We start from the raw sequence: 23205 nt of genomic DNA on the forward strand, positions 1-23205 counted from the left end.
GTTCAGTCTCTTAAACCCCCCCCTCCTCCCCCTCGTTCTTCTGCGCCTCATCTCTCACTCCGGCCGCGTCGTTTGATCGCCGCGCTCTCGCCCCCGCGCACGCGCTCTGCTCCGTCGGCGTCCGCCCTCTTCCTCCTCCCTTCCCGCCCCCTCGCTCGTTCCTTTCTCGCCGCCAGCCCTCGTCTCGCTCGCGCTCCCCCTGAAAGGTAGAAGCGGCAGGCAGCCGTCCTCCCTCCCTTTCTCCCTTCTGCTCCCCCCGCCCCTGCCCTCCTTCTCTCCTTCCCTTCCTCCTCTTTCTTCTTCCTCCTCTCCTCTTCTTTTCTTTCGTCCCCCTCGCTCGCCCCCTGTTGCCTTGCCGCCGCGTCGCTTCTTTCTCTATTCGCCCTCGCGCCGCTAGCGCGTCCTCTCGGGCTCTCCCTTTCGGTCTCCCCTCCGCCGCTGCTCCTCGTTCCTCACTTCGCCCGTCCCCGCCTCTCTCCGGCTTTCGGTCTTCTGTACTTCTTCCGTCTGCGCATCTCTGGAGCGAGGAGGAGAAGTATGAGAAGAGACACGCGATGGTAAGAGAAGCCCCACAGCGAGAGTAGCCCCGATAGAGGGCGAGAGACGGGGCCGAGGCGCCGGACTCGCAAAGCCCTTTCCCGCTCCGTCTGCCTCTTCTCCGCTCTTCCGAGGCCGGCGCTGCTGGCCCGTCTGCCGGCTGACGAGTGACTCAGGAGCGGACGCCGGCGTTCCCTTCTCTCGGGTCCGCACCCTCCATCTATTCCCCCGGGCACCTTCGCTCCGCCCTTTTCGCTCTCCCCAGCCGCCTTTACCATCCCGTCCTGATTGCTACGATATCGGCGGCGCGGCGTCTTGCCCCCGCTCTTCCCCATCGCTCGCCTCCTTCTCTCTGCGCTCTGTCTCTCCGCGTTCGGTCCCCTGCGCTCCTGCTTAGCTCGCTCTTATCGACTCCTCGCCGCTCGACGGGCGCAGCTAGCTCGCAGCGAGAGGTAGGCGAGGGACGAGCGCCCGGACGATGCATACCGCGCATCACCGTGCATGACGAGCGGCCGCGGAGAGGGGCGCGCCAGAATAATCAGGAGAGAGGCGAGCAGCAGAGAGAGTTCTGAGAGCGAGGCGACATGGGTAGACATTGATAGTAGACACGAGCTCACCTCCCCTCCTTCTCGCGCCTCCGTCTGCCACCGCTTCGTCCCCTTCTCTTCCTCTCTCTTTCCTTTCTTTCCTTTCGCTCCCTCCGCTTCTCCCGCTCCCCTACGCCCGCCTTAAGCCCTTCCACCCCCCCCCCCCCCAGAATTCCTTGCTGTTCGCTGTCCCCTGCCTTTTTACCACACATATCGGCTCCCTGGCTTGGCCACATCGAGTCTCATGAAGCTTGGACGTGGGTTGATAATTTCCTAGTAATGGTAAGATGAAATAACAGTAAAATGCATAAAATACAGCCTGTTTGTTGTGATGAACACGTGTCAGTTTTGCCCAGTTCTCTCGTCACTTAGTTGCTGTAGAACACTTTGCTAAACTCCCGTCATGAGACAATGTTTCAGAAGTGTAACATTAAGCTAGAGGACAATTAAAAACTATTTATATCATAACATGTTTCTCATGGTGTTTTCCCAGACTCTTGGAAATTTGGCGTGTCAAGATTTCATCAAAGGACTCTCTCCTCCAGCTCCACATCTACAGCCAGAGTGATCTGTTTCATAGCAGCAGGTGTGGTCATTGTTATTGGGATCCCCTATATACTGATTGGTGCCGTCGCAGCTTCAACAGGTACGTTTGACCGGCTGGGATTTCAAATGATGGTGGGCAATCAGTGAGTCAGCATTTAAGTGGCAGAGTTACTGTGTGCAAAGAACTTGAGGAAACTGAAAGACATAATAACAAAAAAACAGGCTGTATTTTATAGCATGTTACCATTTTTTCAGCTTACCAATACGAGGAAATTATCAACCCACGTCCAAGCTTCATGAGACTCAATGTGGCCAAGCCAGGGAGCCTGATATGTGTGGTTGACTGCTGTTTGAGTGATGTCAGTATAAACATCACTTGCCAGAACGAAGGGAGCACAGAGCCACTGCAAACAGAGAAAACATACAGTGAGAGAAATCCTAAAAAGAGGAACATGTATTTTTATTTATTTATTTTTTAACTTACCAAGCCACAAAACACCAATAATAGCTGCACAACATCAGTGTAAGCAACTGAATAGAGACCTCCAAGCACAGTGTAGATGATCGCCACAGCAGCAGAGATCCAGATGCAAAGACTTAAGGGCAGATCGGAAAATATTCTAACGGTGACTCCTGTTGGAAGTGCACAAATACAAAAACACACCCACAGATGTACTTACTGTAATACACATAAGTATTAATTTTTATTATTTTAATAGTTTAAGTGAATTATTGTTTATGATTATTTTGAAAAATGTGTTCAAAGTGTTTTTATATTACCCAGAGAAATCAGTGTGACAGGAATATACACGACTTCACTAATAAATGCAGCAACAGCGAGAAGGCCAGTCAGTGTTTTCCCATACTTCCTCTGAAATGGATCCATCATAGTTGTGTAGTTTTTGTCCCGCATTGGCTTTGCAAAGAAGAGTCCACCTTTAAATGGATGAAAAAGAGAGAAAAGACAAAACTGTTCACACTGAAGCACCGTACTGTTACTTTATTCTATAACTGTGTCACTGTTTTTCCCACTATATGCTGATGACATTCCACTTCATATTCCACTTTAACTAAAAGCCCTCTTTTATGCACCAAAAATTAGTCTTCGTTCGTGTTTAGTGTTAGTGCAATCGTTTTGTTCAGGTATTCCTGAAGTTTAGTACAAGACCAGAACATATGAGCATGAGTGGTGGAAAAATCTTTGCCAAAGGATGACAGAGTCAATGGAGTCTTTTCAATAAGCTTTACTTGCAGCAAGTCAATACATGCACTTGTTTTAAAACAAGATTGACTGCCGAGTTCTCTCAGCAGTAAGTTTTTAAGCAGTTGGTTACACCAGAGGAACACATGATAATTATGATATTGAAACTTGTCCAAATGTGGTATGATTTCACAATATGTCACATGTTCATTTTCGGGCACACAATGCTTCCTGGAGAGCTGGTGTAGCAGTTTAACAAAATATATGAATACATTTTTCTTACCATGAGTAATGGGAGATGAGACTTACCAATGATAAAAGAAATTGACAGTTGGAGAGGAAAAAGAGCCCAGATTAGACCTTTGGTGGGATCATAAACTGTCTCTGTAAAACCCATGGTGAAGCCACCTCCAACCCAAGTAGCTGCAGTGGAAAAAATACAAAGATATGTGTGTTATTGTACGTTTTATATATGGTTGTATCATTAATGTGATGAAAAATAAATGTACTGTGAATATACTAAAAGGGTTGTCTTTCATTTCATTAAATTTCCATCAACCCTGTTGCGTGCAACAATAAAAAAAGGCTAGATATTACAGACTTATTCAAAAGAATACTCAATGAATATACATATTGTCTATGAAACAAACCAATTTAAACTCACCTGTCATTGTGAAGACTCCCACTATCAAGTTGACACTGCGGTTGGCCAAAAAAGAAAACTCTACCTGTCCATTTTGTGCGTTTTCCCTCAATTTCTTTGACCTCACAGATGCCCAGATGCCGATTCCCAACACAAGCAGGTAAAAGACTGCCATCATTATTAGACCTGATATAATGACAGCCATTGTGGATCAAAACTGGGAAGCTGACTGACGCCTTACTTCTACGAATGCAGCACAACTGCATGTACAGCTGGTTTCTGATTGACTGGTTTAAACGAGTTAAACCACTTGGTGGCTAAAAACTAGGAACCAATTCCTGCCCATGAATCTAAAAATGTTGAGTCCCCTACTGTAAAATACCCCACTTCTAACAGCTAACTGAGCTGGTTCAAATAGTTTACTCGCTGCATCCCCTTCTCTAAGAAAAATGAGAGAAGTCAAAACAACAAGCAGACATAATACGTGTGAAAAACCTTGACACAGAACCATAACAGGCCCAGAGCTGAGTTTTTACTCCCATGTGTCAATGCACATGGGAGTAATACACTTAAAAAATATTCACGCTGGCATCATCAAGTTATAGAAAGACTTAAGGGCAGATCGGAAAAAATTCTAATGGTGACTCCTGTTGGAAGTGCACAAATACAAAAATACACATAAGTAAAAAATGTATTATATTTAATTAATTTAACAGTATTAATAATTCTTATTAGGTGTATTATTGTTTATGATTATTATAAAAAACATGTTCAAAAAGTTTTTATATTACCCAAAGAAATCAGTGTGCCAGGAATCCACATGACTTCAGCGATGAATGCAGCAACAGCGAGAAGGCCAGTCAGTGTTTTCCCATACTTCCTCTGAAATGGATCCATCATAGTTGTGTAGTTTTTGTCCCGCATTGGCTTTGCAAAGAAGAGTCCACCTTTAAATGGATGAAAAAGAGAGAAAAGACAAAACTGTTCAAACTGAAGAAACGTAAATACCATACAGACTCAATGTTGTCTGTATTGGACATGTCTTTGAACTAATGTCCTTCTCAACAGCTCATTTGGGGTTTCTCAAAGATTCATCCTGGGTCCTGTTACTTTATCCTATAAATGTGTCATTATTTTGTACACTATATGCTGATGACAATACACTTCATATTCCACTTTAACTAAAAGCCAAGCAAAAATTAGTCCTCATTAGTGTTTCATAACATTTCCTTGAATATACAGCATAATAACAATTTGGTTGATTTTTAAATGTAATGTGTGTTCTTAACAAACTTATCCAGCCTCCTTGCTTGCTTTTTTTCAAAACTTCCTCCCCAGCAGACTGCAGCATAAAATAAAACACTTGCCACAATAGACATCTGCAGCATCTTACTACAGATGTTTAGAGATCTGAGCTTCCTTAGAAAAAAGAGGCGGCTCTGCCCCTTTTTGTAGAGTGCATCTGTGTTAAGGGACCAGTCCAGCTTGTTATCAAGGTGTACACCTAGATATTTATAGGTCGTCACCACCTCGATGTCCACTCCACAAGTGTTCACAGGCTGAAGAGGGGGCTTGGACCTATGGAAATCCATGAACATTTGCTTTGTCTTTGAGGTGTTCAGTATGAGACAGTTTTTGTGACTCCAGTCACTTAAGGATTTTATCAAATCCCTATATTCGGATTCTTGTCCATTTCTTATACAAGCTACAATAGCAGTGTCTTCGGATTCTTGTCCATTTCTTATACAAGCTACAATAGCAGTGTCATCTGAGTATTTCTGGATGTGGCAAGAGGAGAGGTTACTAAAAGAGAAGTGAATGCACTTAGAGCATGAACGTTTCCTTAAAGAACTCAAACTTAAACATGCTGCTTTGTTGCGTCCCTCTCATGCTGAGTTGTCTGCATTTGATGCAGCAAAAAATATTCAATTGGTTCCTCCTTTTGTAGAGAAAGATGTTGAGAAACATTTCCCTTAATGGCCTGAGCATGCATTAGACCTTTGGTGGGATCATAAACTGTCTCTGGTAAACCCATGGTGAAGCCACCTCCAACCCAAGTAGCTGCAGTGGAAAAAATACAAAGATATATGTGTTATTGTATGTTTTATATATGTTTGTATCATTAATGTGATGAAAAATAAATGTACTGTAAATGTACTAAAAGGGTTGTCATTTCATTTCATTAAATTTCCATCAACCCTGTTGCGTGCAACAATAAAAAGAGACTAGATATTACAGACTCATTCAAAAGAATACTCAATGAATATACATATTGTCTATGAAACAAACAAATTTAAACTCACCTGTCATTGTGAAGACTCCCACTATCAAGTTGACACTGCGGTTGGCCAAAAAAGAAAACTCTACCTGTCCATTTTGTGCGTTTTCCCTCAATTTCTTTGACCTCACAGATGCCCAGATGCCGATTCCCAACACAAGCAGGTAAAAGACTGCCATCATTATTAGACCTGATATAATGACAGCCATTGTGGATCAAAACTGGAAAGCTGACTGACGCCTTACTTCTACGAATGCAGCACAACTGCAGCTGGTTTCCCATTAATTAAATACTATCACTGGGCATGATGTAGTGATGGTGTTACAATTTTTTTGATTGACATTTAAACAAGTTAAACCACTTTGGTGGGTAAACAACTCATATTCCCCAAACTTCTTTCATTCTCTAAGGTGAAGATGATAAGGACGTCACATGATGACATGTTGCGAGAAACGTTTGCGTGTTTTTTAGTCAGACACATTCTGTCACGGCTTTAGACCTTTGTCACGTGTCGGCGTTAACTTGGTAGAGAACAAAACTTGTAACACAGCATACAACTGATACGCAATTTATTTGATTATTGTCACACATGTCCATTTCTTCCACATCGTGTTTCCTTCAATGTCAGTGCATTTCATAGGTCAACAAGACAACCAGTAGAATCCAAAACAACCAAAAGACCAAAACAGAGAATAAAAGTGCTTCATCGACATCTCTCAACATCGGGCACCGGTTATTAAAAAGAAAACACACACACACACACACACACACACAAATTATACATACATAACTGATGAAAATGCCGTGCTCCTTAGCCGGAAGACACACACAGAAAGAGTTTGCATAAGGCACCGAGATGTGGAGGGAGTAGCTTATCAATGGCAGGGTGGATTTCCTCTTTCTGTAGAGAGCAGGAACTTTGTCCTTGATACTGGGAGGCTCTGAGAGTGTGAGGCTAAAATTTAGTTCAAGGAGGGTGCGAAAAGACAAAATAAGGTTCATCACGTGTACGTCACAGTATAGTAGATTGGAAAAACAACAGAACAGAACGTCTTTACAAAAAAGTGGCTCTAAAAATAAGAGCAATTAAAGCGCAAGATGGGGGTTAAACACGCATTCGAAGAAAATATTTATTTGCATTACAAAACAAGCAAATTTGGTTAAAAGCTTCAACGAGAGACATTTAGAAATTTAAGTAATGCAGACACAGGAGTAGTATACTTCAATCAATATGAACTGAGAGACTTAGCATTCATGCATGTAGGAATTTAACCATCCACTGCAAACCCGCAGAGTTCAAATTAAAAACAGACATGAACGGTGGAGGTGGGGTAGCAATCTTTAGATTCATTCACATGTGACTCAATCATTGTTTTATAATTTTAAATTTGGTTATTTGTCAGCTAGTCTACAACATGCCATTCGAGCAGTGTGACTGAGTCAATATACAGTGATATAGCAATACCGTCACAAATTAAGTCATAATCAGCCTCAACTGCTCAACTCTGACATGTAACCCTGGTGATGTCTTACTATCATCAGGGTTATCCCCCTCTTGAGGTCAGAGGCTTCAAATTTGTAACAGAAAGCCTGCAACACAAACTGGAGTGTGAAATGGGCCACAGTGTCCACAGCGTTGCATTATGGGAGTTGTAGGCTGCAGTTTTTGTTGGGGGGGGGGACTGCATCTCAAATAAGTAGTTAAAAGTAATATTAGTGTAATTCACAAAAGAGAGAAGATCAACACTTTGAGACTAAAATAAGAACGATAGCACTCTTATATCCATCTCTTCAATGTGAAGCTACAGCCGGTATGTAGTTAGCTTAGCTTAGCATAAAGACAGGAAACAGGGGAAAGTGCCTGACAATTTCTTGGCCATGTGCAGCAATTTTTCAGCCTCCTGCCTTCCGGGAGGAGAATGAGGAGCCTCCGGGCGAGAACCAGCAGACTGAGAGACAGCTTCATGCACCAGGCCATCAAGATGCTGAACTCCCTCCTAGTACTGCCCCCCCTTCCTTCTCCGCCCGCTGCCCCCACAAACTCTCTTCACTTATATTTTGTATTTCATGTTTAGTGCTGTTTGGACAGAGAGTAACGCAATTTCAATTCTCTGTATGTACAGATTGCAGTACTGACAATAAAGCCGACTTGAACTCGTACTTGTTTAACCAGTGAGCTTTATAGGTTTAAATTTGGACAGACTGTTGCCAGTCTTTATGCTATGCTAATCTCAGCCCCATAAGCGTGGCCGGTTACCTGCTGCGCTCCCATGTACCCCAGACAAAAAAAAAAAAAAGCCTTCCCTAACCCTAACCCTGCCCCAGGGTGCAAGGACGCTTGGATATTCAATCAAGGAGATGAGTGTCTACAATCCACATCCTTATACTAAGCTAAGCTTCAGCTAGACATGAGAGTGACAGTCTTTTTTTCATCCTACATATTCAAACATGTTTTTCACTCCTTGCAGATGTAGAAGTGTCCGACAAATTCCTAAAAAGAAATCCATTTGTATCATATAAATGTCTGATTAAAAGTATTGCCATAAGATGATGAGATCAAGATATTGTGTGCATGTAAACATACTTGATAACAGCGGGTGAACCGTTTGTTTCGTGGTTGAAAGGCCCTGAAATCTTAGAAGTGACAAGTTCCTACATGAAAATGAAAGATTCTGCCAAAGTTGGACGCGATTTTTGATTTTTTTTTTCCTCAGATGTTCATCGGGAATAAACATTTTTGAGTTTTTGACTGTTAAAACACTAACCTGCTTATTTAGTCAGAATGTTTAATGTTGCTGAGAATGACTCTGATCTGAAGCAAAGTTTCCAGGTTGCTTTACAACAAGTTTCACAGCATTACATTTATCAGGCAGTATTCCAATTAAGTTTTTGTTATGTTGTTGTCGGATGTCTTATTTTAGAAAGAAACTCCTCAAACGTCACTATAACTCAAAGAAAGAAGAAGAATCACATCCAGGTTGATCAGCAGAACCCAAACTAAGAGCATCATTCGTCAGACTATCTTAAGGCTGTGTAAATAGAGTACCGTTACCTGTACAAGAATATGTTTCCATTGACATTGGATTATAAAAAAAAAGAAACAAACTGATCCGCAGTACAAAAGCTTGTACTCCGAGGCTTCGTGAAACTTCATGAGTGAGATTCGAGAACACCTTCAACCATGCCGTCTCTCTGTCCGTCTCCCCATGTTGCATTCGTTTGTACGTCAGTGCAGGTCGTGCTTTCATTTCATAACTGTCAACCACACTCACTCACAGACACACAGACACACACATTCCTGAATCTACAACATCCAAGATACGTAGTGAAGAAACTAGGATTTGAATGCAGAGTTTTTCCAAAGTGGTTTGTGATAGACCCAACCTTCACCCTGCAGGAGAAGAAGAGATGAGCGTTAGTATTGTTGTTTCTCAAACAAAACAACAACGGGACAAAGAAAGTCCGTTTAAGTGACCCAGATCCTTTAGGAATTTTAAAATAGCACAGTGCAAGGTGAGAACACTCTGAAAACAGAGACGCTCCAACACGAGACAGAGTTAATGGTCGAGGTTTATTTAAAATTTATTCAGAGTCAGCACACGTGACTTTTCACCTGCATGTCGGGAACACCCACGCGCTTACCTCTCGGTCAAAGTATCTGGTCCTCCAGGGGGTTTCGGTCTCTGCGCGGTGCCTCTCCTCTGTCCGCTGCCTCTCCTCCAGAAGCCTCTTGTGCTCTGTGGCTTTTTCGATGTCCTTCTCCCGCAAGGACTCAGTCACGTGCTGCCACAGGCGCCTGAAAAGCAGTCAGACAGTTAAGCTAAGACGTCATAGAGGCATCTGTATGTTCCACGAAAGCATAAAGTTACAGCCGTCTCTGTCCTGACCTGGATTCAGTTGGCCCCTGCTTCTCAACTGGCCGAACACTCTTCCTCGTGACCGGCAGCTTGGTAACGTCGACCACCCTCGTCTCTCCGCTTGTGTAGCTGAACTCCAAAACACCGTTCCACTCACCCTGTACACGACACACCACCGCGTTGGTGGTGTTGTGCTTCACCTCCGCCGTTACCCTATGTTTGGACAGGGACATTTAACATTAGAAGCTGAATTCACAAATTTCAGGTGAAGTCTGACTTGTACCCTGAGGGGTTTGGGGAGGGAGGACTCACTTATGTAATTTGCCACCATAAAACGGTTTCGTCTGAAAAGTGATGACTGCCGAATATCCAGACTTAGCACAGCTGATGTTGACTTTACCCCCCAGCTCCACCCAAGGGACTGTGAGGATGGAGCGGGCGTATGCACAAGGAAGCGTGAACGTGTACTCTTCATCGTGCTCCAGCAAATAAAGACAACCTGGAAAGACAAACAGATGAAAGGAGAAAGAAGTTTTAATACTTCTTTACTTGACTGTTGTCTGCTTGAAAATCAAGTTGATCTCTTAGGAGTACAAAAACGGTCCTGGCTTACCTTCCCCGATCATGGACACCCCGATAGACATCCCCATGAACTTGCTCTTGGTCCACACATGTGTGTTCACACACATCCGCCTCTCCTGACATTCAGCGTAGAAGCCGGACACAGGGGGATGGTGGGACACCTGCTCGGCCACAAAGCGCAATTGGTAGGGGTCCTGTGGTTCGCCGTGTGAGGCCCCCGGTCTCCTGGGTACCTTCCAGGAGCAGTGGAAGGTCTCGCCGATGATGGGGTTGTAGGGCTTCTTGGCGATGGCGCCTTTGCGGCCCTCGTGGAAGGAGGTGAGGTAGTACTCCACGAACCGGACCATGCGGTCCTCCGGGCTGCTGCCGTCGGTGATGGCCACAAAGAGGTCCGGGTGTGACATGAAGTCGGCATACATCTCCAGCAGGGAGCGCTTCTCTAGGATGAAGGTCGGCAGGACCACCTGGTGCATGGACACAATTTATTTTTAGTTTTAGGCACTTTATTGCATCTTTTACCATCAGAAAATCGAGTAAGAGACAACGTGACGTACGACAGACTCGACCCGGGGTCACAGCGTCTACTAGATCTCCATCTGAGGTAAGCCAGTGGATCCAGCAGATAACTGCGATGAATCAGAAACCCAAGAGGAGGATATCCAAATACTAGAACAAACTGACACTGGAAGATAGAATGTCTATCCAGGACACGACTCTCTGTTTTTAAAGTGTGTATGTGTCCAGGAGAAGTAATTAGAAAGCAAGAAGTGCTTACTTCAGCCTCAGACTGCTGAAAAACAGATTGGCCAACAACTCCTGATCCGAGACTACAAACTTTTTCCACTCTTCGACAATGAAGATCGGTCCTGATAAAAGAGATCCGAGGGCTCAGTATGGACTCTGTAAAAAGGGGTTGCCAGCCATCTTTTGGTTAGTGAAACTGAAAACATGGTTGCCATTTGTGGCCACCTTTTATTTTCAGCAATTAAGATCTCCTAATCATAAAAAAGGTGACATAAAATCATGTTTTTTTACAGCAACCAAACAGCCAAATTTGCTTTGCATTGTTTTATTTAAACTCTGTTAGGGTGCATGTTTTGTTGCATGCTCTATTGGCAAGGATGAGTTGCCAATTTCTCAAAATGGCTGCCAATGGCAACCGTTACTATGGAGATCTCACATCATCCAATGAGATTTTAAATGGTTTATTTATTTTAAGACAATAAATATTGTACAATGAAAAACACCAAATTTGGAGTGATGAAGAGATAAATGTGGGGTAGGAACGAGGAAATACAGAAAGAGAGGAGTCACAGTGAAGACATAAACAATAAAAATTATGATATGTGACTTTTTATTGGGATTGTTTTGTGTTGTGTTTTGTGGTAATGACACAGAAACCCTCAAAGAACTAAGAGAGACAGACAAACAAAGTGTGGGAAGAGTTGGTCAGAGGGGGGCTGTTTTGCTGATCGGCGGTACGTGGAACTCTACCTACCCGCGTGAGGTCCATGCCGAGCTTCAGCTGGGACAACAGGTGTAGGATAACGCTGCGCTCCTCCTCCACAGCGCCCAGGTCCTCCTCCTTGTCCGTGAAGCAGTCCTCTGCCTCATCCTCTGCATCGATGTCTTCCTGTTCCTGTGAGAGGGGAAGGGAGGGAGGGGAGGCACAGGTTGAAAGTAAGTAACGGAGCGCTTAGAAAGCATGAAGGGAGATAAACTAAATCAACAGGTGGTACAACACTTCCTGGGGCGAGTGGCTGATCTTACCCCAGAGAAGCTGCAGGACTCGGGGCTGCTCAGTTCCAGGCGGCTCCCCTCCAGCGCGCCCTCCCCTGTCGTGTAGCTGCCCAGGGAACTGCTGCCGTTCTTCAGGATGTCGGGTAGTTTGGGCTCCAACCACTCAATGGTGGGTCCTGCCATGGACGGGGAGCGCACAGAAGCAGATATAGGTACTCTTGGTACCTCTCCCTCCCAAATCCCCCCCGACACTCACAGCTGCCTCACACTTCACGCTCAGCCTACCATCCGCCAAACACCTCACAACCGCCCGGCTGCTGACTGGACAGACGGCTACTCCCGTAGCCAGCTGCCCTAAGAGTGTAACCCAACTCCACTGCCGAGCCCGGTATCAGGATACGCCGACAGGAAACATCCCCATCCTGTGATTGGTTGAACCGCCTCGCTATGGCGTGGGCATTCATTTTATGTATGTTTGGAGGTGGGCAGATCTCATTCAAATTCACCTTGTGTGTCGTCTGACAACTTAATCTGATTGGCTGCCACGATGAGTCTGGCCTAATGAAATATACATTGAGTAATGAGATCTGGTGTGGGACATTAGACGGGGACCTCCCCCCCTCCCCATTTCAGAACATTGTGAATATAAAGGGTCAAGAAATCAGCAAGTTTCCTGTTTTGTCTTTGATATGAAGCTGATTTAAAGCTGCGTTTTCTCCACAAACTCTTTCAGGTGGATCTTTAACCGTCTCAGATCTCATTACCTTCGAGACAGGTGGTAAGAATGGGTACGGTTCCTTATAAATAATTCAAAATAATTCCACTGTCCGGCCAACTCAAACTGCTACACCGAGTACAGCTCTGCATGTGCAAGACGGTCATTTGTCACAAGGACAGCTTTTACCTTGACACACATGTTCACCCTAAAATAACCTGCATGTATCATCACATTCAAACACAAACACTGACCTCCCAGGGAGCCTCTCTGCCGGGCCACCTGCTGCAGGTGCAGGATGTGCAGGCACTCGTTGAGGCAGTTCATGGTGGCCATGGAGGTGGCCTTGAGCATCAGCAGATCCTGGTCGAGAGGGGAGAGGCCGGGGGCTGCAGGCAGGCCCTCGATGCTCTGGATCAGGTCTCTGTGCTGGCCCTGGGCCTGGCTCATCATCTGGAAGAAAGTGGATGGTTTAAAAATCAAGCAATTGTCTCTTTAGACTGTCTCTGAAGAGGCAACAAGGCTTGTTGAATCTCCCTTAATCTTTTATTTTATTATGGTCGTTTCTATAATTTATTTTATGGTCTTTTTTTATCCCTTTACCCTGAACTACACAAACCTTTTTAATATCAATATCAGTATCTATATAATAGCTTTTCCTGTGTTATGACCCCATGTTACTACTATTATTCTGTTGTACTATTCTTTTATTTTGAACCTGGACATCGAAGAATAGCTGGTTTTTGATTTTTCTTTTCATTGTTACCCAAATATACTACATACACTCTGGTCTTGGTCTTGATTTGGTCTCAGTTTAAGTGGCTTAACTTAAACAACACAACACTGGTGCCTCTACAGACAGAACTGTTTAAAAAGCTCCTAAAAATATCAGAAGCCTCATCGCTGATTAAATATTCTGCTTCATCTAAACTTCCTGTGGTTATTGTTTCACTGTTTAGTTTATCAGCTGTTCTCTCTTATTGCCATGGACTGAATATAAAATATGTCAGTGGAGGTCCCATGAGGTAAGAGGTTGAAGTCTAAACTATGTTCAGGCAAAGACAACAGCTCCATCTTGTGGACAAACAGCCACATGAGCCAATGTGAAGATGATCACAGCTAAACATCAACAAAAACTCAACTATAAACTATAGTCTTAATATTTTATAATGTTACGTTCACTTTGTTCCTCAGACTTCTCCAGTCCTGGAAATCACTGAAAACAATTTCCATACTTTCCCTTGCTATGCAAGAACCCTGTTCTCTGCCGTTTGTACACTGAAGGTGTCATTGTTCACTGAATGGACTGTACTTGACGTTCCAAACCTTGAAAAAAACTTAGCAGTAAGCGTGACTGCAGATGCACACATTTCTGAGTCAGCCTAACATGCTGGCAGCGTGTCTCTGACTTGCTTGTACCTCTCTGGCGTCCATCAGGTGGTCCGGCAGCAGGGACCTCTTACTGGAGTAGAGTGATGAGCCCTTGTTGACCTGCGACCAGCCGAATAAGTTGCCGGGGTTTTGGCTGGGTCGGCGTACTGACATGGGGGAGCTGCCGCTGCCTTGAGACGCCATGGAGTAGCTGCGGGACTTGGGTGGGGGATTACTCTGAGAACAGTCACACAGAAGAACAAACTTTAAAATACAACTCCTGATTATTCACTGATCAAACGAGAGCCTTGGGGAGTCCTGTGTTTTTACTTCTCAGATATCTATGAGCATTAAAATAGAATGTGGGCAGCAGAGCAGTCTGCAGGTCAATAATCAGATCAATACGAATGATTACAGTGCTTACACACACAGTAAAACCTGATACATTTTTACATAAACATGAATATTTCACAGCTCTACAGATTTTCACACAGCTGCTGCCTTTGTTTCATCACTCTTCTGGCATGTGAGGAAGAAAAACAGGAAGCTGGAGACACTCGAGGTCACACTCGCTCTGTCTTTGTGTTTAAGCAAAGGCTCATCACACAAGGTGCAGCTTAGAAGACCTTTTCGGATTAATACACACAACAGCTTTTCACATCCAGCACATAAGATCCTTGTTTGCTCATATGCACGTCGAACACGCCGTCTTACCTTCCCCATGGCCTCTGTGTGGTGCTGGGTGCAGATCTGCAGTCTGCTCACCCAGTGCTGCCTCTCTTTGGCGTCAGTGGCTGCGAGACAAGAAGAGAAAACAAAGAGAGTGAAACCTTGTTACGGTTACTCGGGGTGATCTTACTCAGCATCGATTCCCGTATTCTTCTGCATCACTGGCAGCAGATAATGGAAAACATCCAGATCAATATTGTATGAACCTGATGGATGGTGATGGCTTGGAGGTAAAAATGGAGCTCTGAGGGGAGAGACATTAAGGTTCCTGATGAACCTACACATGACTGTTATACATCTGTAGCTACACACCCCTGAGCTTGTACTGCTCCCCACTGATGGCGTTGACCGTGAAGGTGTGCGAGTCCTCGTCGCTGGGGGAGATGACGGCCCCTGCCAGGGGGAGCATGCCTCGTGGCTTCTGGGGCCTCGACTGCTCATTGACGAAGTATTCGAGCAAGCCCGCCTCGTTGTTTAAGACAAAGAATCTGAAAGAAAACAGCCAGTGTGTCAGCGCCGATCTCTGCACTACTTCAATTGGATTAGACTGGATTACAATAATGAACTTGGCTTGTGTCCCTTGATTGGGCCACTAAAAGCTCACCTGTATTGCCATCCTGTTACAAGGTTGGTGTACTTCATCAGGTAGCCATCGATATTCTCCATGTGGTCACTGGCATGAGAGGTCAAGAGGAGGCAGCCATGAACACAACAGGCGCACACACACACATGCCTGATGACAGCTTTAATCTGATTAGAAGCAGTTTCCATCATAAACTTGATCATTACAAAATCAGAGTGATGCATCGTGATTCTGCTGCTGGTGCCTTATTGGCTGGGTAAACAAAATCCGCCTTACATCAGGAAACTAGCTTCAGGACAGACACCCACCTATACTGCCAGCCTTTGCCGCTCGCTCTCCCCGAGCCTGGAGTCCTGTTCTGGGGAAATACATCCAGCTTGCCCTCGTTCTCCGGGAGTCGGATCCCCGTGGTTTCTCCTTGCATAGTCACCAGCAACCACAGCCCCTTCTCTAGACGCTAACTCGGCTCGCTAGCGTGAAGCTAACCTGTCAGATTCCCGTTACGACACAAAGCGGAGCTGCCGGGTCATCTCCCGTGGACAGAACAGACGTTGGACCGTAAACCGTTCAAGTTAAAGACATGGTCTGTGCTGCTCCCTCTGTCACAGACACAGACACGGTCCGTCTGTGGTTCTGTACCTGCTGTGCTGCTAGCCTAGCTCGCCTGATATTTACTGCCCTGGCAGGAAAACAGTCACGTGACCAGCTCACGAGCTCGGACTTCCGTGTGTCGACTCCTTTAATAGAAAATAAAATTAAAATAAAATAAAAACTAATTTATTTGCAGATCCACCCGAGCTTCGTCCAATAATTAAAAATAAAAAAAAACAAAAAATTATAAATTTACAGCAAGGGGAAAAAAAATTAAATGGCGAAAGAAAAAAAGAACGACAACTAAACCGGAAGTTGAGCATATATATATAATAAATACACATTAATTATATAAATATTTTATATTTGTCTTAAGATTTAGACATAATGTCTTCTAATTGCCAATGTCATTTTATATGTAATAAATGCGCGTGAATGTTATTATTTAAATGACAATATTTTAGCTGAATAATACAAATAAGCGAATAAATACACATTTAAAAAATTAAAAAATATATATTTTTTATGTACTTATCATTTCACATGTTTTGACATATAATACGTCGTCTGTGGTTATTTATTTATATTTACGTGTTTATTCGCTTCTTTATTTAGAAATTTAACGACACACACACACACACAGCCGTTGCAGCGGCTGCATATTATTTTGAAAAACACTTTGACCGGAAGTGTCGCTGCCGTGTGTCTTGACGTCGGTCGGTATCGGGCGGGATCCAGAAAATATTTACCAATAAATGTCCGGTAAAACGTTGATGTACAACACATTAGCTTCTCATTCCTTCTTTATAAACTCACTGTATTCATTCGTGTGCATAGAGAGTGAAGTATAAACACATACAACACGTGTAAATACGCTAAAAACAAGTGTTAAGACGTGTATGAGAGGCTGCTTTAGGACCATTTCTCGCCGAGGAAGGAGGTGTATCCGTGGCCGTCGAGGGGAGGGATGTGTCGGTAGTAACATTTTAGGGCGTATGAGGAAGTTATAAAAGACGAAGGCAACAGAAAGCAACAATAGGGGCTTCAATTCAGCCGATCAGGAGGTTTAGCTCTCTCAAGATGCCTGGAAAGAAAGTCTGCATCGTCGGGTCTGGAAACTGGTAAGTTTCCATCTGCATGTTGGATAAAGAAATATTATATAACCCATATTTGGGTTTTAATGGCAAAACTGAAGGCGTTTGTGTTTGTGTTTGTGTTTGCACACCGATAATGTGTAGTTATATTCACTGTAAATAAGAGAACAGCTGCTGCTCCCTCTTCTTTTCGCACACATCTTACACCAACCTGAAGGTTTAGACGACAAGATGCAACATGTACAGGCTCTTACATACTTTAGGTTTCCCACCTGGTGTGCTGTCTTTATACACTGTACTGGGGTTGTGTTCTCACACATTTCCCTGCAAACCCAGGCTTGGTTTTACATCTTTGAGTTGCCATGTTTTTGTCTGATTTATTCATGTCTGGCTCTGCAGACTGTTTTGATAATCTGTCATCTCTCCTCTCCTTTTTTAGGGGTTCCTCCATTGCCAAAATAATTGGCCACAATGTCAAAGCCTCCAACCGGTTTGACCCGATGGTGAACATGTGGGTTTACGAAGAGGTGATAGAAGGGAGGAAGCTGACAGAGATCATTAATACGGAGCACGAAAACGTCAAATATCTGCCAGGTCACAAGCTGCCAAGGAATGTGGTGAGTGTACCATCTTGTGTCAAAAAGGTGACGCAATTCACTGAAATCTTGGCACAAACTTTAGATTGCACAGTGAGTCGTTAAGCCGATAAGGTAAGTTCACTTTGACCCCATACATATCATCGAGTTAATCTACCTTCTTGTTGGGCACACAATAAGAGTTTCTTGTCTGAGGACGTGGAGTTTTTATCCCCAGCCAAGTATCATATTACACTATTTACTACATGAGAGAGGTAGTGTTTAAAAATTCATTATACGGTCACAGTTTGATTTAATTTGTGATTTTAACAATCAAACAAACTGTTGAACAAAATGAAGAGAGCTACTTTACACAGCTCACATGCACCTACACCTAAACCTCATTTTGATTGGTCGATATAAATTTGATATTGTGACCCCTGTAATCATCGTAGATAACCACGTTTTCATATTTAAGTTTAGTTTGTATTAAATGTCAATTAGTTCTGTTATTTTTCTATAATTTTGCATTTTTTAAATGGCAATATAATATTTAGTTTTTCTTAACCTGTATCCTCTTTGGATTTACAGTGAAATGCATTAATAATATTAATTATATGGGTCCCAAGATGGTACATCTGACAGGATTTATTCTGATACATAATACATTTATGTTTTTATATTTCCCCTACACAGAAAGTTAAATGTTTCTTCTTTTCAATCTTTGCTCTCTATGATCTAAACACTTTAACTTTGGTTGTCGATGCCTCTCTAGGTCGCTGTTCCTGACGTCACTGAAGCTGTCAAAGGAGCAAAGATCCTGGTCTTTGTGATCCCTCATCAGTTCATTGGCAACCTCTGTGACCAGATAAAGCCTCACGTCACGGAGGGAACCATCGGGATATCACTCATCAAAGTGAGGCTCTAATTATTTTTCATGTTTCCTCACAGTAAAAAGGGGAAATGTTCAGTCGCCTGACCTTGTCTCATGTTGAATCACAGGGTAATACTTGAGCAACACATTGTGATAGTCACCACAATGAAACAGCTTAGCAACTGTCTCTTATTACTGTCATCCAGGGTATCGACGAGGGCCCGGATGGACTAAAGCTCATCTCAGACATTATTCGAGAGAAGCTAGAGATCGAGGTCAGCGTCCTGATGGGGGCCAACATCGCCAACGAGGTGGCAGATGAGAAGTTCTGTGAAACCACCATCGGTTAGACGCTGTTTTTTTTGTATCAATGTCAACTTTTTCTTTTAGCTTTCAGCTGCATAAAATCTTCCTGACGTTGCTTGCATGCAGAGATTAAAAAGAGGATGCAGTGTGGTAGGGTTACTTCCCCATTTTAGGAATATTTTGAGACATTTGTTTTTCTTTCTCTTAAATAAACTTTTTCAATGCAGGGGCCAAAAATGAGGCAAACGGCACCATCTTCAAAGAGCTGCTTCAAACTCCAAACTTCCGCATCACCGTCGTAGAGGAGAGCGACACCGTGGAGCTGTGCGGAGCTCTTAAGGTAAATGACTAAATATTTATTGTTATAAAGTTTGAATCTTCCCTCAGCGTGTTATTCAAACACAAAACGTTGCATGTCAGAATATCGTGGCTGTAGGTGCTGGATTCTGCGACGGCCTCGGTTTCGGCGACAACACCAAGGCGGCGGTGATCCGGCTGGGTCTGATGGAGATGGTCGCCTTCGCCAAGTTGTTCTGCAAAGGCAGCGTGAGCTCCACCACCTTCCTGGAGAGCTGCGGCGTGGCCGACCTCATCACCACCTGCTACGGAGGACGAAACCGGAAAGTCGCAGAGGCCTTTGCCAAAACGTCCAAGGTGAGTCAGACTAAACGGGTAGACAGTCAGCTTCCCAGTTCTCCCGTTGAACTATTTCAGAACACCTTAAATAATTTATATTAATTTATTTTGTGTTTTTCTTTAGTCTATCACTGAGCTGGAGGCAGAAATGCTCAACGGCCAGAAGCTTCAGGGTCCACAGACCTCAGCTGAGGTCTACAAGCTCCTTCAGAAAAGGGACATGGTGAACAAGTGAGTCCACCCACATCTACAAGAACTGTTAAACACTGTTAGCTAGTCTTTGTGGATATCAATGAATTGTTGAGTATTATATCCTGATAATGGACACCGCAAAGTGCATTATACCACGGTCACTTAGATAAAAAATTTAAGATAGATAATTTATGTTTTTGTTTCAGTTTTTCACAAATCTAAATCTTTGCTGTAACCGCTGGGGGTTTGACTAATACCTGGAACAATCATTACCATCCTTGAAGGTTCTTAAATAAGACGAACTTTAGATCTGACTTGACAACAGGGTTTCCAGGACTACTCAAGATTCAAGCCTGGAGGCACCATCCTGTGGTGTTCAGAGGATAAGACACACAATAGATTCACTTTATTTCAGCGTATTAATAAAGAACTACTAAGCAAATGTCCTATATTAGGAATTAATGGATTTAGGAATATTTACAAGGTACAAAAAGGTAAAAGAAAAATCAAATCTCGTCCAGAATCTCGGAGAAAAAACACTTCTGTCAAGAAAGGCTCAAACATACGGGCACTTCCAGAAAATCGAAGCATCGTTTGCTGGAACTGACACCCACGAAGCTCTAATATCTCTTTTAGTTATTAGTAAAGACACAGAGGCAATAAATGTATTATCTTTTAGGGTGAAACAGCGTATTTACTCACACAGTATGTGATTCTGCTCACCTTCCACCCCGAGCAGTCGTCTAATCAGCTTGTGTTTTCTCCTCCGCAGGTTTCCGTTGTTCTCTGCCGTCTATCAGATCTGCTTCGAGGGCAAAGAAGTGAAAGAGTTCATCACCTGTCTGCAGAACCACCCAGAGCACATGTGACGGGACCATTCTGCAAACTGCTGCTGCTCCTTCAGTAACAACATATAACCACTAGAGGGTGAAAGAGATTCATCAGACAGAGACGCACAAACGGAAACAACAAGAGCACTTTGACTTATTTTTACCGGTGACATTTCATCATGGATATTTTTAATTAGCTATTTAAAAGTTTGCTCTTATTTTGTGAATTGTTCTGTACTGTTCATTTGGCTCTAAAAAAATATCGTGTTTAATAAGCTTTGTTTTTCAGTGGCACATGTTAAAATGCAGACCCTCCTGAGGCAAACCACTTCTACTGCCAAAAGTCATTTTGTATGGGGTTTGTCAAGGTTTCTTTTCACTACATGACAGTTTACAATTTCAAAATCAAAACTTAATGATGTCTTTTTTTTATCTTCATGTGAAGTTGTTTTCTCAATAAAATCAATGAGTAACAAACTCTCTGTTTTAATTTTTCACACATATTGTGCGTCGGTCTCGCTCGATTCGCTGAAACGTGTTCCTTGAAGCTGATATCTGCAGCTCTGTGACTGAGCTCTGTGTTCGGTCCCACAGTCCGGCTGTGACGGGCTGGAAGAGATTCCCACGAGGGCCGCGGTAACTCAGTATGAGAAGGTGGATTACAGAACAAACAGCGTCCTTGTCCCTCGATGTCAATCGTGTTACAGGTCAGACCGGTGAAACCTTTGATAGTCTCCCACTGTTGGCCTGTATCAGTCTCCCATCGCTGCTTCCATGTAGTTTGTCTGTGTGTATCTTCATGTCTGAATCTGTCTCTCTGTACTTGTTCAAGTTCAAACTGAAAGTACATTATATGTAGTCGTCAAAACTGTGTAAATAAGTTCAAACTGAACGATCAGATATCAACCTAACACGTCAGAAAACCAGAGCTCTGTGAGGCTGCACAGTGTTGAACAGCTGCAGTTCCTCAAACGTCCACTTGAGGCTGGCTCCAGCAGTGAGTAGTCTCCATAAATCTTCCTTCATTTGTCTGTGGATGGCTTAACTTTCCAAACTACCTCCGCCTCTAAGTTCTCAGGCCTCCATGTCTGTGGACATCAAAGGGCTGCAAAGCTCAGTGAGGGTGATGGAAGAGGCACCAGTTATAGAGGGGGGGCACACAAGGGGCCCATGAAGAGCCTCCACAGGTTCCCATTGGGGGGAGCCAGGTCTCTCAGGTCGACGTCCTCTTCTCATCTCCCAACAGTAACTGTCATCTGTGGGTTTTTGAGCGAGCCCTGAGACCCTTGTGGTGGTTTGACACGAGCCCAGATCGTCCTCTGTTTCAAAGAGAAGGCCCACCTTGAGACAAGAGGTTTGAAAGAGGAGCTTAATCACCATGGTAACTTGTCTGTTGGTACCCCCTAACCCCACACACACATACATCCACTGTCCTCCAGTAAGAGGCCCTTTGGACAGTGGAGGATAAAAGCATAACAGCATGGATGCAGCTCACACAGGTGCCCTGCTTAAAGGAATATCTTCCCAAGAGTGAGATGATCTTTGACTTGAAGCCAGCCTGGCTCTGTCTCCTGCCTTTCAGCACCTCTGAGCTGACTGATTAACACTTTGTATCTCCTTTGTTTAGCTTGTATGGAAAGAGAAACGTAAAAACAACAATTTGTGGTTTTAGGGAGAGTTGTGTTTTGAAGTTAAATTACAAAGTGACTACTTTCTACAGAAGAAGCAGTCACCAAGAAGCTGTTGACAGTTAAGTCTGCCAGCGCTGTCTCTGGAAAGATTTTTATATTTACAATGGACGACATGATTATATGTAGTGAAAGATAGAGAGGTGACACACAACTCTGCAGTCACACTCAGCTTTATGGATGTTTTGTTTTTTTTAGCATCTTTCAGCTTTGTTTTGGCTTTTGTAGCTTTTGTAGCTTAGCTGTATTCAGGCAAACAGTTGTTTAGTTAGACAGCAACGAGCTCATGAATACAGCAAAACATTTACAAGCTCAAAAGCCAGATATCTTTCTCAGGTGTTAGTGGAGACCAACATGGTCGCAATTAGCCACTAGACCACTAGATGCCATTAAATCCGACACACTGCTCCTCTAACAGGTCTAAAACAACCGGCCCGGAACGCAATAAAAATGTTATATTTTATATATGCACTTATAGTATGAAGAAATAAAAAATCAGGGAAAACGGCGATGTATTTCTGAGTCAACGTCAGGGTCAGTGAATACAGCATGTGATGTACGTGTCATTGCATTGGCCCGGAGTGATTGACACGGATGACAAGTGATGCATCATGGCGACTTTAGACTTTCTGCATCCCTAGGTATGTGTTCCTTACAGTATGGCCCTCGGAGGACTTTATAAAAATTGAAATAGCCCTTGATATGAAAAAGGTTCCCTCACCCTGGTCTAAAATCTACTACTATGTTCTCCTTGTAGTAATGTGCTTAACATGTCAATGTCAACAATCTTTTTGAATGTTTTCTGGATGATATCTGACCGAAAAAACCCACAAAGACACTTTTCAGCACATTCCACATTCGGCATGGACGTGATTTACTTGGTGTGATGAGACTGAGCTATTACTCACAGTCGGCTTATCACACCTGTGTCTCCCGTGGATGAATGTCTCAGTTGTGCATCCAAACTTTTCCCCTGAGCGATACATGGCCACCTCGAGCCAGACCACGTGGTTCACGCCTTTAGATTTATAGCACCCAGAGCTTTACGTC

The 23205-nt window shown here is 43.7% G+C and overlaps 3 protein-coding genes across 3 annotated transcripts in view; 1 reads left to right on the forward strand and 2 right to left on the reverse strand.

The window, feature by feature from the left end:
• LOC109141745 (high affinity choline transporter 1) overlaps positions 1-5182 on the reverse strand; it is a 10964-nt gene extending 5782 nt beyond the window's left edge. Inside the window, exons 1-6 of the mRNA XM_027291431.1 lie at positions 4306-5182; positions 3536-3700; positions 3181-3294; positions 2451-2606; positions 2155-2303; positions 1931-2074 (exon numbers count right to left, since the gene is read on the reverse strand). Of these exons, the coding sequence (XP_027147232.1) occupies positions 1931-2074; positions 2155-2303; positions 2451-2606; positions 3181-3294; positions 3536-3700; positions 4306-4525 (948 nt within the window). The 5' untranslated portion in view covers positions 4526-5182. The remainder of the gene's footprint in view (positions 1-1930; positions 2075-2154; positions 2304-2450; positions 2607-3180; positions 3295-3535; positions 3701-4305) is intronic.
• Positions 5183-6344: 1162 nt separating this feature from the next.
• On the reverse strand, positions 6345-16093 carry osbpl11 (oxysterol binding protein-like 11). Its single transcript, XM_027291425.1, has 13 exons — positions 15678-16093; positions 15391-15459; positions 15099-15274; positions 14772-14851; positions 14106-14294; positions 12941-13139; positions 12002-12147; positions 11730-11870; positions 10263-10695; positions 9962-10148; positions 9680-9862; positions 9435-9588; positions 6345-9183 (listed from the first exon to the last, which is right to left on the reverse strand). Exons 1-13 carry the CDS (start codon positions 15791-15793, stop codon positions 9127-9129), a joined length of 2130 nt encoding a protein of 709 aa, XP_027147226.1. The 5' UTR covers positions 15794-16093; the 3' UTR covers positions 6345-9126.
• Positions 16094-16654: 561 nt separating this feature from the next.
• On the forward strand, positions 16655-20944 carry LOC104928565 (glycerol-3-phosphate dehydrogenase [NAD(+)], cytoplasmic). The gene is made up of 8 exons (XM_010742874.3): positions 16655-17081; positions 17494-17671; positions 18405-18545; positions 18710-18848; positions 19037-19149; positions 19230-19463; positions 19570-19676; positions 20410-20944. Exons 1-8 carry the CDS (start codon positions 17041-17043, stop codon positions 20504-20506), a joined length of 1050 nt encoding a protein of 349 aa, XP_010741176.1. The 5' UTR covers positions 16655-17040; the 3' UTR covers positions 20507-20944.
• The last annotated feature ends 2261 nt before the right edge of the window (positions 20945-23205 follow it).

The sequence above is a fragment of the Larimichthys crocea genome, chromosome XIX (genome assembly GCF_000972845.2).
Source record: "Larimichthys crocea isolate SSNF chromosome XIX, L_crocea_2.0, whole genome shotgun sequence".
Classification (NCBI taxonomy): Eukaryota; Metazoa; Chordata; class Actinopteri; family Sciaenidae; genus Larimichthys; species Larimichthys crocea.